This window comes from Dendrobates tinctorius, unplaced genomic scaffold, assembly GCF_039654945.1.
Source record: "Dendrobates tinctorius isolate UK_male_01 unplaced genomic scaffold, ASM3965494v1 ptg000125l, whole genome shotgun sequence".
Classification (NCBI taxonomy): Eukaryota; Metazoa; Chordata; class Amphibia; order Anura; family Dendrobatidae; genus Dendrobates; species Dendrobates tinctorius.
Window position 1 is genome coordinate 6,050,908 of NW_027361793.1, and position 13,776 is coordinate 6,064,683.

Sequence of the window (13,776 nt, forward strand, 5' to 3'; positions counted from 1 at the left end):
TTTTGTCAGTGGAGGGTGCGATTGGGTTTTCTTTCCCCGTCTCTGGCTGGCTTGATTATAAGTCAGACTTTTATAATTGATATTACGATTAGATCCTGGTATTTAGTGAAATGAAAAGTTTTTTTCTGATGCAGGTATGTCAGTATACATATGGATTTGAGGTCTCCTTATTTGGTGCAGCAATGTGGCTGTGTGTCGGGAGCGATCCATGCTTCCGTTGTGCGTTTTTCCAAGTGTTGGTCCTTTCCTTGAGCTGGGTGCCACAATCGTTTTTGACATTTGAGACAGCGAAATTCACCTGCCGATTTGGATTGACATCTAGATACATTTACCAATGTGAATTGCTTTGTACGTCAATGTGTCTTTGTACTAGGAGCGATCCCTGCTTCTTTTGTGTGCTTATACTGATAGTGCCTAGCGCAGTGAACGGACCATATTATTTATTTAGACATCTGATAAATTTGTCAATGTGTTTTTTTGTTTCAATGTGTTATAATTATTCCCTAATGATTCAATGACATCAATCTTGCTAAATTTTAGTGAAAGAATATATATAATTTTCATTAAATATCTTTTTAATAGGTTTTTACAAATGTAATATATATATAGATATATTATATTTTCATAAATATATTGATTAATTTTTTCTTCCATTGAGATGTACTTCCCCTTTGGCATAGTGAATAAGTAATGTGCCAGTATTTTCCAACTCTTTTTGTAGCGGGTTCGTTTTTTATGGACGCGTTTCTTTTTTTTTTTCCCCTTTTTTCTTCTTTTTTAAGCTTTTTCTATAATAAAATTATGAGACATTATTGTTTTATGATGCAAAGATTAATGATCATGTTATTTTATGTGTTTGAACTTTGACTTCTAGAAAAAGAACATGTGACTATTGGCGCCAATTTTTTAAAAGTTTGTGTATATATACTGAGATAACGCCTGAGATAACGCCGTCTGTAGCGGGTTCGTTTTTTATGGATGTGTTTTTCTTTCTTTTTTTCTTCTTTTTCATCTTTTTTAATTTTTTTTCTATAATAAAATAAAGAGACATTATTGTTTTATGATGCAAAGATTAGTGATCATGTCATTTTATGTGTTTGAACTTTGACTTCTAGAAAAAGATCATGTGACTATTGGCGCCAATTTTTTTAAAGTTTGAGTGTTTATAGTCCTGAGAACGCCTTCTGCACATATTTGTCATCCCCCGAGAAAGAAGTGGTGTTCACTTCGAAACGCGTTGGGAATAAATGATTAATCTTCAATCATAATTGGAATCGTATATTTTGTCAAGCAGCGCACGGAAAGTCCAAAAATTAATTCCGTAAGAATTGATATAGCAGCGGTTACTTGTCTGACCATTGGACGTGCAGCAGCTGACACTGATCATATATGCCCGATCTCACCTATAATAGGTGAGTGTATTTCTTTTATTATTTCAATATTAACCCGGATAAGACCCTATTGTGCTTTTCTGTGCCTATTGTGTATTATATCAGATTGAACACTGTCCTATTAAAGTTGATGCACCAATTGACAGGTGTGGTCAGTTAGAGCAGAGAAGATTGCTGCATGCACTACTTTACTCCTATGCTCAGACAAGTCTTTCAAATGCAAAGTCAATGAGTCCTTGAGAAATGTACAGCACTCGGATATAAAACTGATAACTTAGGCTACTTTCAGACTTGCGTTATGAGGCGCAGCGCAGGGCTGCCGCTAAGCTCCGCCACTGGCCGTGCCTCTTCCGGTCATCTCCTATCGGGGCATGACGCTGCATGCGACTGGCGTACCTTATATTTAGTGTTGGGTACGCTGGCCGTGCGCTGGTCTGCGTTTGCCGGCGCGTGCGCCCTTTTGGCTGTGTTCGTACCACCATTAGCATTTTTACATGTATTCAAATTGGTAATAAACAGGACATTTGCTATGCTTTTTATTTGATCTTAAAACTAAAAAGGGTTTTCACAAGATAGTAAGCTTTCCCCCTATATGTGGGATAGGTGATAACTTACTGATCGCTTTGGATCTCAATGGTAAACCCCAATGATCCTGAAAATTGGGCTCCATTCAGAGCTCCCTCTGAATGGAGTAGCGATCGAGCATATGTGTTCTTCCGTGCCTTTCATTTTCTATAAGACTGGCTGAGATAGAGTACATCGGTTGTGTTTTTCCCGAAAATCAGACCCCTAGCAATCAGAAAATTTTTGATAGAAAGTAACTTTTTATCTTGAGAAAACCCTTTTTATTGCAACCTTTAGAACTAATCCATTTTATTTTCTCTCTTTGTTCAGGAACCAGGATATTGGGTGAAGATCCATCACTTAGAATACAATGACGGAGGGATATTAGACCCTGATGATGTGGTGTCAGATGTTGTTGAAGACAAAGACAAAGTAAGCAAAAATTAAAAAGCATACCTGCGTTTTTTTTGTTTTCCAATGTGGCTGACACTTTCACTTCACAGATTTTTGTGTCAGGAGAGCAATGGTGACCTTCCAGTTGTTCAAAGTGTGAATGATTTGATATCCTTTAACTGGAACAATTTTGAGACAAATATCAGTGATACATTTTTGGTGCATTGTACTCTATAGTAATTAAAAGCTCTTTTCAATAAATTAAAAAAAAATTATATAGGAACATAGATCGTTACTTAAACTATATCAGTGAAAAAGACGACACCCTAATCTTTATCCTTTTCAGATTCTTTACTCATTTTTCTGCAATTTTGGTCTCTTCTCTTCCTGTAGGCAGATAGAACATGTCACATGTGACCAGGAAGCAGGGCCGGACTGGGACTAAAATTCAGCCCTGGCATTTGAAGTTACACAGGCCCACTAGTCACATGGTGACTATATAATATCTTTGTACACTTGTAGTTTACAAGAAGTGAGAGGAGATTAACACGACTATATAACATGTAGTCACAGCTGTGCCCAGTATTTCAGCTCAGTCCTATTTATTGCTTTTAGGTACAGTACTCCTCCCAAATCTCTGTCCCCTTTTGTATGCATGATTACAGAATTCCTGGCAGAACTGCTCTCTATTGGGCAACCAGACCCCCTGGTCATAGCCGCCCCTATCATACCTCCCAACTTTTGAAGAAGGGAAAGATGGACAAAGACTGCGCGCCGCTGCAAATTTTGGCCATGCCCAGCCACACCCATTTCACAACTAGTCACACCCATGTCCACACCTAATCGCACCCATTTAGCACTGCTGATCACACTGACTGGTACTGAGGGCACAGTGGCTGGCATTATGGGCACACTGATTGGCACTAAGGAAGAGAGAAAACAGAGAGAGAGAGAAAAAAGAAAACAGAGAGAGCGAGAAAGAAAATGTAAAGAAAGAACAGTGAGAGACAAAGAAAGAACAGTGAGAGACAGAGAAAGAACAGAGAGAGAAAGAAAGAGGGGAAAGAAAGAAAGAAGAGAGAGAGACAGAGAAAGAACAGAGAGAGAAAGAAAGAGGGGAAAGAAGGAAAGAACAGAGAGAGACAGAGAAAGAACAGAGAGAGAAAGAAAGAAGTAAAGAAAAGAAAGAAAGAACAGAGAGAAAGAGAGGAAAGAGAAAGAAAGAGGGGAAGAAAGAACAGAGAGAAAAAAGAAAGATTAGAGAGAGAAAGAAAGAACAGAGAGAGAAAGAAAGAACAGAGAGAGAAAGAAAATGAGGGAAAGACGGAACAGAGAATGAAAGAACAGAGAAAGAAAGAAAAACAGAGAAAGAAATAAAGAAAGATTCTACAAAGATACTATAGCAGCCCGGCTCCCATTGTAGTGCCCACCTGAGCCTCCCGGTGCAGGACCTATCATGATCTGCTCACATGGCCGGCATCCCCAATTCCAAGGCGATCCTGCTGTCAGCGCTGTCGGAGGAGGACACGGTGATGGATCTGAAGCATTCTTGGTTGCGTCACAATCTCCTCAAGAAATTCTCATTTCCGGTCAGCTTCAAGCACATCACTTCAGGTGGAACGTCATGTGTGTGTTTTAAAATGCTCCTCGGGGCTCCGCCGTGTACTCCTGTGTCCGTGGGAAAAGCCCGCTTTGTATGCTTTGTACACACTTGGCTCCGCTCCGTACATCCCGTACACATATGGCTCCACTCCATACACACGGCTCCACTCCGTCCACCTCGTAAACGCGTGGCTCCTCTCCGTACACCTCGTACACGCGCGGCTCCGCTCCGTACACCTCGTACACGCGCGGCTCCTCTCCGTACACCTCGTACACACGGCTCCTCTCCGTACACCTCGTACACACGGCTCCTCTCCGTACACCTCGTACACACGGCTCCTCTCCGTACACCTCGTACACACACACGGCTCCGCTCCGTACATCTCGTACACACAGCTCCTCTCCGTACACCTCGTACACACGGCTCCTCTCCGTACACCTCGTACACGCGCGGCTCCTCTCCGTACACCTCGTACACGCGCGGCTCCTCTCCATACACCTCGTACACGCGCGGCTCCTCTCCGTACACACGGCTCCTCTCCGTACACCTCGTACACACGGCTCCGCTCTGTACACCTCGTACACACGGCTCCTCTCCGTACACCTCGTACACTCCGCTCCGTACACGCGTGGCTCCGCTCCGTACACCTCATACACACGGCTCCGCTCCGTACACGCGCGGCTCCACCTCGTACACACACACGGCTCCGCTCCGTACACCTCATACACACGGCTCCTCTCCGTACACCTCGTGCACACACGGCTCCACTCCGTACATGTCGTACACACGGCTCCTCTCCGTACACCTCGTACACACGGCTCCTCTCCGTACACCTCGTACACACACGGCTCCGCTCCGTACACCTCGTACACACGGCTCCTCTCCGTACACCTCGTACACACGGCTCCTCTCCGTACACCTCGTACACGCGCGGCTCCTCTCCGTACACCTCGTACACACGGCTCCTCTCCGTACACCTCGTACACACACGGCTCCGCTCCGTACATCTCGTACACACGGCTCCTCTCCGTACACCTCGTACACACGGCTCCTCTCCGTACACCTCGTACACACACGGCTCCGCTCCGTACATCTCGTACACACGGCTCCTCTCCGTACACCTCGTACACGCGCGGCTCCTCTCCGTACACCTCGTACACGCGCGGCTCCTCTCCGTACACCTCGTACACGCGCGGCTCCTCTCCGTACACCTCGTACACGCGCGGCTCCTCTCCGTACACCTCGTACATGCGCGGCTCCTCTCCGTACACCTCGTACACGCGCGGCTCCTCTCCGTACACCTCGTACACGCGCGGCTCCTCTCCGTACACCTCGTACACGCGCGGCTCCTCTCCGTACACCTCGTACACGCGCGGCTCCTCTCCGTACACCTCGTACACGCGCGGCTCCTCTCCGTACACCTTGTACACGCGCGGCTCCTCTCCGTACACCTCGTACACCAGCGGCTCCGCTCCGTACACCTCGTACACTCACGGCTCCGCTCCGTACACCTCGTACACACACAGCTCTGCTACATCCACACTGTAAATCCTGACCCCACACATACATACCTCAACCAGCACCATGACAACAGCAAAGCAGAGTCTTGCAGACGGTAGAGGCAAGGCTGAGCGCACAGGACCTGTGATGAGGTCACATGAGGGGCGGAGTCAGGGGTGACATGATCAGGGGTCTGGACAAAGGCTCCTGCTGATCATGTGACCCCCTGACTCCTCCCCTCCTGTGACCTCATCACAGGTCCTGCGAACAGAGCGAGCAGGCAAGCGAGTGTGATGCTGTGAGTGGCTGCGGGGGGGGAGGGGGTCTCATGCTAAGGCGAGGATGGGGTGCGGGCGTGGTGGCTTATCTCCCTGCAGTGCGGGAGGAACTTGAAACTATCACCGCCGTGGGGCCGGCGGCAGGAGCAACAGTGGCCGCACCAGCTGGCAAGCGGCCAGATGATCGGGCGCTGCCGCCCGCGGCCCACATGACAGCGGCCCAGCGGGAAAATGCCCGGTTAGTTATATTTGCAATCCGGGCCTGCCAGGAAGCGACACAATGTCCCAGGAGTGCTTTGCAGTCAGCTAAAGCCAACTCCTCACAGAAAACCCAACAATAAATTACCTTACCGACATCTATCGCTTTCTCTTTCCTGCTTATTGCGGCTAATGCACATGCTGCATTTCTCCTTTCATTATCAATTAGTATTGGTGTCTTCACTGTCAGGTCACTGCAGCATAAGCAGGGATCAGGGCAGGGAAGCTACTGCTGAGGCTGAGTTCACACGTTGCATTTTTTTCGCGTTTCCGCGGCGGTTTTAGCCGCGCGATTTTGCCGCGAAAACGCGAAAAATAAGCATCCCATGCATTCCTATGGGATTCCGCAATGCTGTGCTAATGCTGCGGTTTTTACCGCGGCGGAATCGCTTTGCGGTAAAAACCGCAGCATGCTCATTAATTTGCGGAATTGCGGCGATCCCGCACCCATAGGAATGCATTGTTCCGCTTATTTCCCGCATGTGGCTGTGCACACCATGCGGAAAGTAAGCAGAACAATTGCGGATGGTACCCACGGTCCGGAGGAGAGGAGACTGTCCTCTGGGCTTTGGGTACCATATCCCTGTAAAAAATAGAATTTAAAATAAAAAATATTGTTATTCTCACCCTCCGACGTCCCGCGCAGCCTTCCCGCTTCTCTTCACGCTCCGGTCCCAGTAATCCTTTGCGAAAATGCTCGCGATGATGTCTGTTCTCGCGGGATCGCGAAGTCTCGCGGTCATTCGCGCGACGTCATCGCGAATTACCGCGAGACGTCTCGATCCCGCGAGAACTGACGTCATCGCGGGCATTTTCGCAAAGGATTACTGGGAACGGATGCGCGGGACGTCGGAGGGTGAGAATAACACCGTTTTTTATTTTTTTTTACATTCTATATTTTACTACTGATGCTGCATAGGCGGCCTCAGTAGTAAAAAGTTGGTCACACTCGTCAAACACTATGTTTGACGAGTGTGACCAACCTGTCAATCAGTTCTCCAAGCGATGCTACAGATCGCTTGGAAAACGCTAGCATTCTGCAAGCTAATTACGCTTGCAAAATGCTAGTTTTTCCGCGGGAAAATCACGGGAATTTAAAATGCGATTTTCCCGCGGACTGGAATTCCGATATTCTCGCGGTAATTTCCACGAGAATTCCGGTACGTGTGCACTTAGCCTTATTGGTGTCCAGAAACTGCATGCGGCGCTACGACAGAGGAAAATGTAACATACGTATACCAAGCCATGCACTATTCCTAATTGATTTAAATTGCAATTATACTTTTCTTACTCTCCATTGAGTTTTGAATAATACTTTTTATGAGATCACACTTTTAAGTTCAATCTTGGAGAATACAGCAAAGTTCATCCAAGCAAAGAGAAAATCCCGGCACTCACATATGTTGATTTAATTTCAACATCACAGCAAAACGTTTCAGCTCTTCCAGAGCCTTTGTCAATACATGTGAGTGCCGGGATTTTCTCTTTTCTTGGATGAATCATTTCCTCCACGTGCACCACGACAACGACTGAAGTGCCGACTACTTTTCATTATCACATTTGTTAAAGCAAATCGTTGGGTCAATTTAGATACCAGGGCTGTGAAATCTTTTTCTCTGGTCTCAAGTCCGAGTCTCCAAGACTCCCTTTATACGAGAAGTAAATAATAATAATAATAATAAATTTTATTTCTATAGCGCCGACATATTCCGCAGCACTTTACATTTCAGAGGGGACTTGTACAGACAATAGACATTACAGCATAACAATAATCACATAGATTATAACAAATACCAAGAGGAATGAGGGCCCTGCTCGCAAGCTTACAGTCTATGAGGAAAGAGGTAGACACGAAAGGTGGGTGGAAACAGTTGCCCTGATTGTATGGACCAGCCATAATGTTAAGTGTGTAACAGTACAGACACAGAGGGCTAATGGATGCATAAAGCATGTGGGAACATGATGCGGGGAACCTGGTTATGGTAAAAACTTTTGGCTGTGCCACACAGGGATAGATTAGGTTAATGTGTTGAGTCGATAGGCCAGTCTGAATAAATGCGTTTTTAGGCCACTCTTAAAATTGTGGGGATTGGGGACTAATCGTATTGACCTGGGAAGTGCATTCCAAAGAATTGGCGCAACACATGTAAAGTCTTGGAGACGGGAGTGGGAGGTTCTGATTATCGAGGATGCTAACCTCAGGTCATCAGCAGAACGGAGGGCGCGGGTAAGATAATATACTGAAACAAGGGAGGAGACGTAGGGTGGTGCTGAGCCATGGAGGGCTTTGTGGGTGAGGGTAATAAGTTTATACTGAATTCTGGAGTGGATGGGTAGCCAGTGTAATGTCTAATGAAATGTAATGAATATTAATAATGGTGAAAGTATTATTGCTTTCAGTCACCTGTAGTGTTCTTATCCCTGTCAATTCTCTATTTGGGGCACGTGAATTGTAGCTTACAGTATCACCGCTGTTATGTATAGTGTACATACAGCAGAAGACTTAACAGGAAGTCTGGGATGTGAAACACCAACAAATGCTTGCTACTTGGGAAAGCAGAGAAGGGGAATCTTTTTGGTAACTTCTTTACAGCCCCTTAATAAGGTGTATTGCTCTTATTGTTGGTATCAAAGGGGTTGTCGACCCCTGAGAAAATGTTTTACAAACCCTGCAACTTGCCGAATCCTAGTAGTGTGTAATTTACGCACTGTTAGGATTTGACCCCGTTTGCCAACTTCAGCGCTCATCACATGACTGCAGTTATGCGATTTGCAGTCACATGTCGACTAGAGTATCAGCTGGTTCTTTCTCTGTTATATTAGAGGCTTCTCCAACAATCTGGTTGTATATTTGGTTCTGCATGTTTCTGCATCAAAGATGTTCTCCCCTTTTCCTAACAAGCAATACACCATAGGCATTTTGTAGTCCAGACGTATCAGCAAGTTTGCAGGAAACAAGATCCTTTTTCTTAGGTTTCTGCATCAATCAATTATATATAGAATAAGATGCATTCCGTTCTTGACTATCACAAGGTCAGGTGGTGAAAATCTATTTAATCAAAATTCAATGAGTTTGGAAAGGTAAATGTCTCATTCCAGGCTCCTGGTAGTTTTCTGACTTCATTCATGAATAGTAGACACATGTGCTAGGGAAAAACCAGGAACAAATAATACAAGAACTGTTGTACATAGTCCCGACTGAAAACATGTTAATCATGTGGCAAGGCCTATTTCTATGTTGAATCATTTGCATTTCTAAAGAAAAGCATGTAAACACCTGGTCTGTTAGTTATATTTCTGTTCACGTGGTCTAATATGATCTTCACTTGTCTCTATTTGTTGCCACCTAGTGGATTATTATACAATGGATTTTGTGAATTAAATATTCTATCTTCTGATAAAGAAGAGTGTTGTGTTTAGTATTATTGCTGCCGGTATTATTGTACTTTCACAAGTTCAGCATATTTATTTTCCCCACCCTAAATGTGCAAAATTAATGGTCATTGTTTTTTTTTTTTCAGTTTTAAAAGAGATACAAAAAGTTTATGCTCTGTTTTTAAATAACTCGCCCCTTGGAGCTACTGGCCTCCTGTTACTCTATGCTTACATTGCTATATTGTGCTTTACTGTTATGTAAGTGGCCTTCAGGCGGCCATTAATTTGTAGTGTTTTTTTACTCGCGTTATCTGTTCACAGGTTTTCCTTTGAACTCCTTCCTGACGAGGCTATTTTCTTTTTTTGATTTAATTATTTCCCTGTCTTCCAAGAGCCATAACTGTTTGAGGGCTTGTTTTTTGAACCCTGAGCTGACATTTTTACTGCCATTTTGTGGTACATATGATGTTCTGATTGCCTCTCATTGCATTTAATTGCAATGTTATGGCTGCCCAAAAAACATGATTCTGGCTTTTCAAAAAAAATGTTCTTGTTTATTTTCTTTACTGATTGGATTCATTTATTGTTTTTTTATAGATCAGAATGTTACTAATGCAGCGATACCAAATATGTGTATCTTTTATTTTTGTCATTGTTTTATTTTTAATGAGGCAAAAGGGGGGTGATTTGAACTTTTTTCATATTTTTAAAAACATTTTTTAAAAACTTTTTACTGTATTTAATAGTCCCCTTAGGGTACTTAAAGTTGCAATTGTCTGATTTCTTGTACTAAACAGTTCTGTGTATAGTAAAAATCACGGTCTCCTATGAATGCCATCTAAATTCTAGCTTTCATAGGAAAATCATAGTGACTGGCACAGGGTTGTCAGCAGACCCCCTGCTGTCATAGCAACCCATTGCTGCCCCACAATCACATCATGGGTACGCCAATGGGCATGCGGAATGACTTGCCCCCTGTCAGTGCATGCTAAATGCTGCAGTCAGGGAACCTCTCAGTTGGGAACCTCACAGTTTAATCATCCTGCACAAACTACAGGTAGAATCAGACACTGGTTCCATAATTACAGAAACATATGTTTTACCCTGAAATGTTACCAAACATTCTTTTTAAAGCTAGTAAACTTCTACCCGGCCCAGACTGACATGTTTCTCTATAGAGTGGTTTGGGGAAAAGCTGCTGGTTCTGGCCTTTTACACTAGGCATTTAGGATACCTCATCCCCAGTCAGTCCTTAAAAGTATGTTTTCTCTGAAGGGCACAGCATTTCAGAGTAACATATACACAGCTGCAATAACGCAGTCAATGATCTATACACGTTTCCCGTTGTTCAGGCAGCATGAATCGCCTGGCCAGTTCCCTTTAAAAAGAACCTGTCGACACAATTTTGTAATGGAAAGTAAAGACTTGGCTGTAATGGCGCTGTAATACTGATTGAATTGATGATACCTTTGGTGAAAAAATCCTGTTTGTTCCTTTTCTTTATTAAGGATTTGAAGTTTCCTGCTAATTTCATTTTGGTGCACAGAGACTATACTGTGCACCGGGTCTTCTCCCTGTCTGTCTGTGTATTCCACGGCCCCTCCGCTTGCATCTTGTCTCAGTGATCTGCCTCCTCTTCGCACAAATGGTTATAAAGACGAATAACAAAGCGGATTTTTTCACCAAAGGGTTTCCTTAATTTTAGTAAATGTTGTTTAATGTTTGTATGTACTCACACATACACACCTTTTATGACTTCATCAAAGTTGAACAAGGGATTGAATGCATCCGTGCTACAAAACAATACAGTATACGTTACAATCTTATTTATTTCAAAAATCAAACTCTTCTTTATATACATTTTTAGCTAAATAAGTATGATGTTCCAAATGTGGTTTCCAATTTGATGAAAAAGAAGTCTTTAGTGTACTGCCTAATCTATTACATAACAGCATGTCTCTACATAAAAAAAAGCTCTGCCAAGTTTATGGCAAATGAAGACTGAGCGACGTAATCTTAATTTGTAAAGTGGTAGGAATTATAGGGAATGGCCAGAGTCAGATGAATAATGTTGTTTACAATTTTGTTTCCTCTTTGTTAGTGTTCAAAAACATTTACTAGGAAAGTAAAAAACACGGAATGATTTTATTTATATCTGTAACCCCCAACCTTTGAATGATCAGACCTTATTGTTGCACTACTTTCTTAAACAAATGTATCTAAATATGGTGCTTTACATCAATTGAGTTCCAAGGGTTCATACACATTAAGGCACGCTTAGGCTTCAATGAGGCCCTATTGTACCATCTTACATTTTCAGGAGTACACAAGGCTTTCCATATGAATGTGACACAAAGAGAATTGTGCCATATTTCATCAAATGCTAATATTACGCCAGTGATTGTGATGGATGTTATTTTTGTTGGGGCCGTTGGAGCAGAAGGGCTGGACCTGCAGGGTATTAAATGGTGTATTGCATATTTATTATTTTAATACACTTTCTGCTTACAACCTATTATTTAACAATCATGAACAGCCCCTTTAAGTTGGACATACACCTTACATCACTGTCTGCAGAATGATTGTTTCTGACTGACAGGTATTCCTCCCAAGTGACTGCTTACAGATTTAGACACAAAAAAATTGAATGAAAATTCAAGCATGCCGTTCTGTTTTGACGGCCATGGAGCTCCAGGAAAGCTCCCTGTGCCGACAAGATGTGCACCGCAACCCATTCCTGACCTTGGGGGCCTGGTGAGCTGAAGCAAAAGGGGGGGGTTCCAGACTGGTTATGGGCCCACCCTCTTTGCTTCTGCTCACTGGGCCTCATACACCAGTAAGGGCACTATTTCCTTGATGGCAGCCCTGTATATAGGACATGAAATTAAACCCATTAAAACTCCTGAATACTTTGGTGTATTCCTGAAAAATAGTAACAAAGATTTGTTAAGCGGGTTGTCCAAGTTAACTATGAAAGCCTACATACAAAGCCAGACAACTGCTCTCCTAAAATTGTAGTTAAAATGCATTCCAGGTTTACATTGGCTGCAGATGTTAAAGTCAAGTGACATTTTCAGCTATTTAATGCCATCAGTGTTCCCAAGCCATTTACCGCTGAGACCAGTGATTGTCTGCAGACATCATGTAAGGAATATGAGCTGTGATGTCTAGAGCCAATGTAACCCATAGAGCAGCAGGTACTTATCACTGGAACGAAGAGTTAGTATATTTTGTTAGCAGTGTAGATACTTCTCTCCTAGTTGAAATATAACATAGACAACTACTTGATTTATAACTTTTTCATCATATAAAAATTAAACCATAAAGCCAGATTGTGTGAATTTCTTAGTAGATTATTGCATTTCATCACAACATGTGATGGGCGAACCCATGGTTGTTCGGGTCTGGCTTGTTCTGCCGAGCATTTAAAAAAAAAAAAAAAGTTGTTTGGTTGAGGTACCAGAACACGGACTCGAACAGAGACTCCATTCAAACAATTTTTATTATTCTTTAAAATTAGACCACAGACAATTTAAACACCAGCTGCAACCAGCCAGTTCAATAACAAACTATTTGGTGGACATATACCAAAAAACCCTCAAAGACCCTAGTAAACCCTAGTACACCCTTCCTGACGGTGGGCGTTGGCACCTTATGGTGCAAAAAATAACGCCCCCACTCGAAGTCTAATGTCTCTAGATGTAACCTGGGTTACCTTCAAACAATTTTTATTATTCTTTAAAATTAGACCACAGACAATTTAAACACCAGCTGCAACCAGCCAGTTCAATAACAAACTAATTGGTGGACATATACCAAAAAACCCTCATAGACCCTATTAAACCCTAGTACACCCTTCCTGATGGTGGGCGTTGGCACCTTATGGTGCAAAAAATAACGCCCCCACTCGAAGACTAATGTCTCTAGATGTAACCTGGGTTACCTTCCTGCCAGGACAGAGACTAAAACAACAATAACCAACCGATGTATCATGGTGATTGAAAAGGAAAATATGGTGCACAGGGTATATTAAGTGGTGAACCAAAAGAGGTGTGTCCTTATAATTATAACAACCGGATAATTAGGAATGCCCCCCTTTTTGAACCCAAAAATAGCCTCTCAAAAGAACAGATAAGAACTCTTAATGGTTGGTAGGGGATCAAATATTTACCGTATTTCGCACTGCAAAATTGAAATACATTTATATAATTTATACAATGTGATTTTCTGGATTTTATTTTTGATATTGTATCATTGTATCTCTCAATGTTAAAATTAACCTACCCTTAAAAATATAGACTGTTCATGTCTTTGTCAGTGGGCAAACTTACAAAATCAGCAAGGGATCAAATAATTATTTTCTTCAATTTATATACTTTTTACTACTGAAGTTTATGGGCATATTAGACGTATA

General features: G+C 42.9%; 1 protein-coding gene across 5 annotated transcripts in view; it reads left to right on the forward strand.

The window, feature by feature from the left end:
- Window positions 1-13,776, forward strand: part of PARD3B (par-3 family cell polarity regulator beta) — a 1,359,033-nt gene that overhangs the window by 153,899 nt on the left and 1,191,358 nt on the right. For all 5 annotated transcript variants that reach the window (XM_073541872.1, XM_073541870.1, XM_073541869.1 and 2 more), the window contains exon 2: window positions 2,286-2,387. In XM_073541872.1, the coding sequence (XP_073397973.1) occupies window positions 2,286-2,387 (102 nt within the window). The remainder of the gene's footprint in view (window positions 1-2,285; window positions 2,388-13,776) is intronic.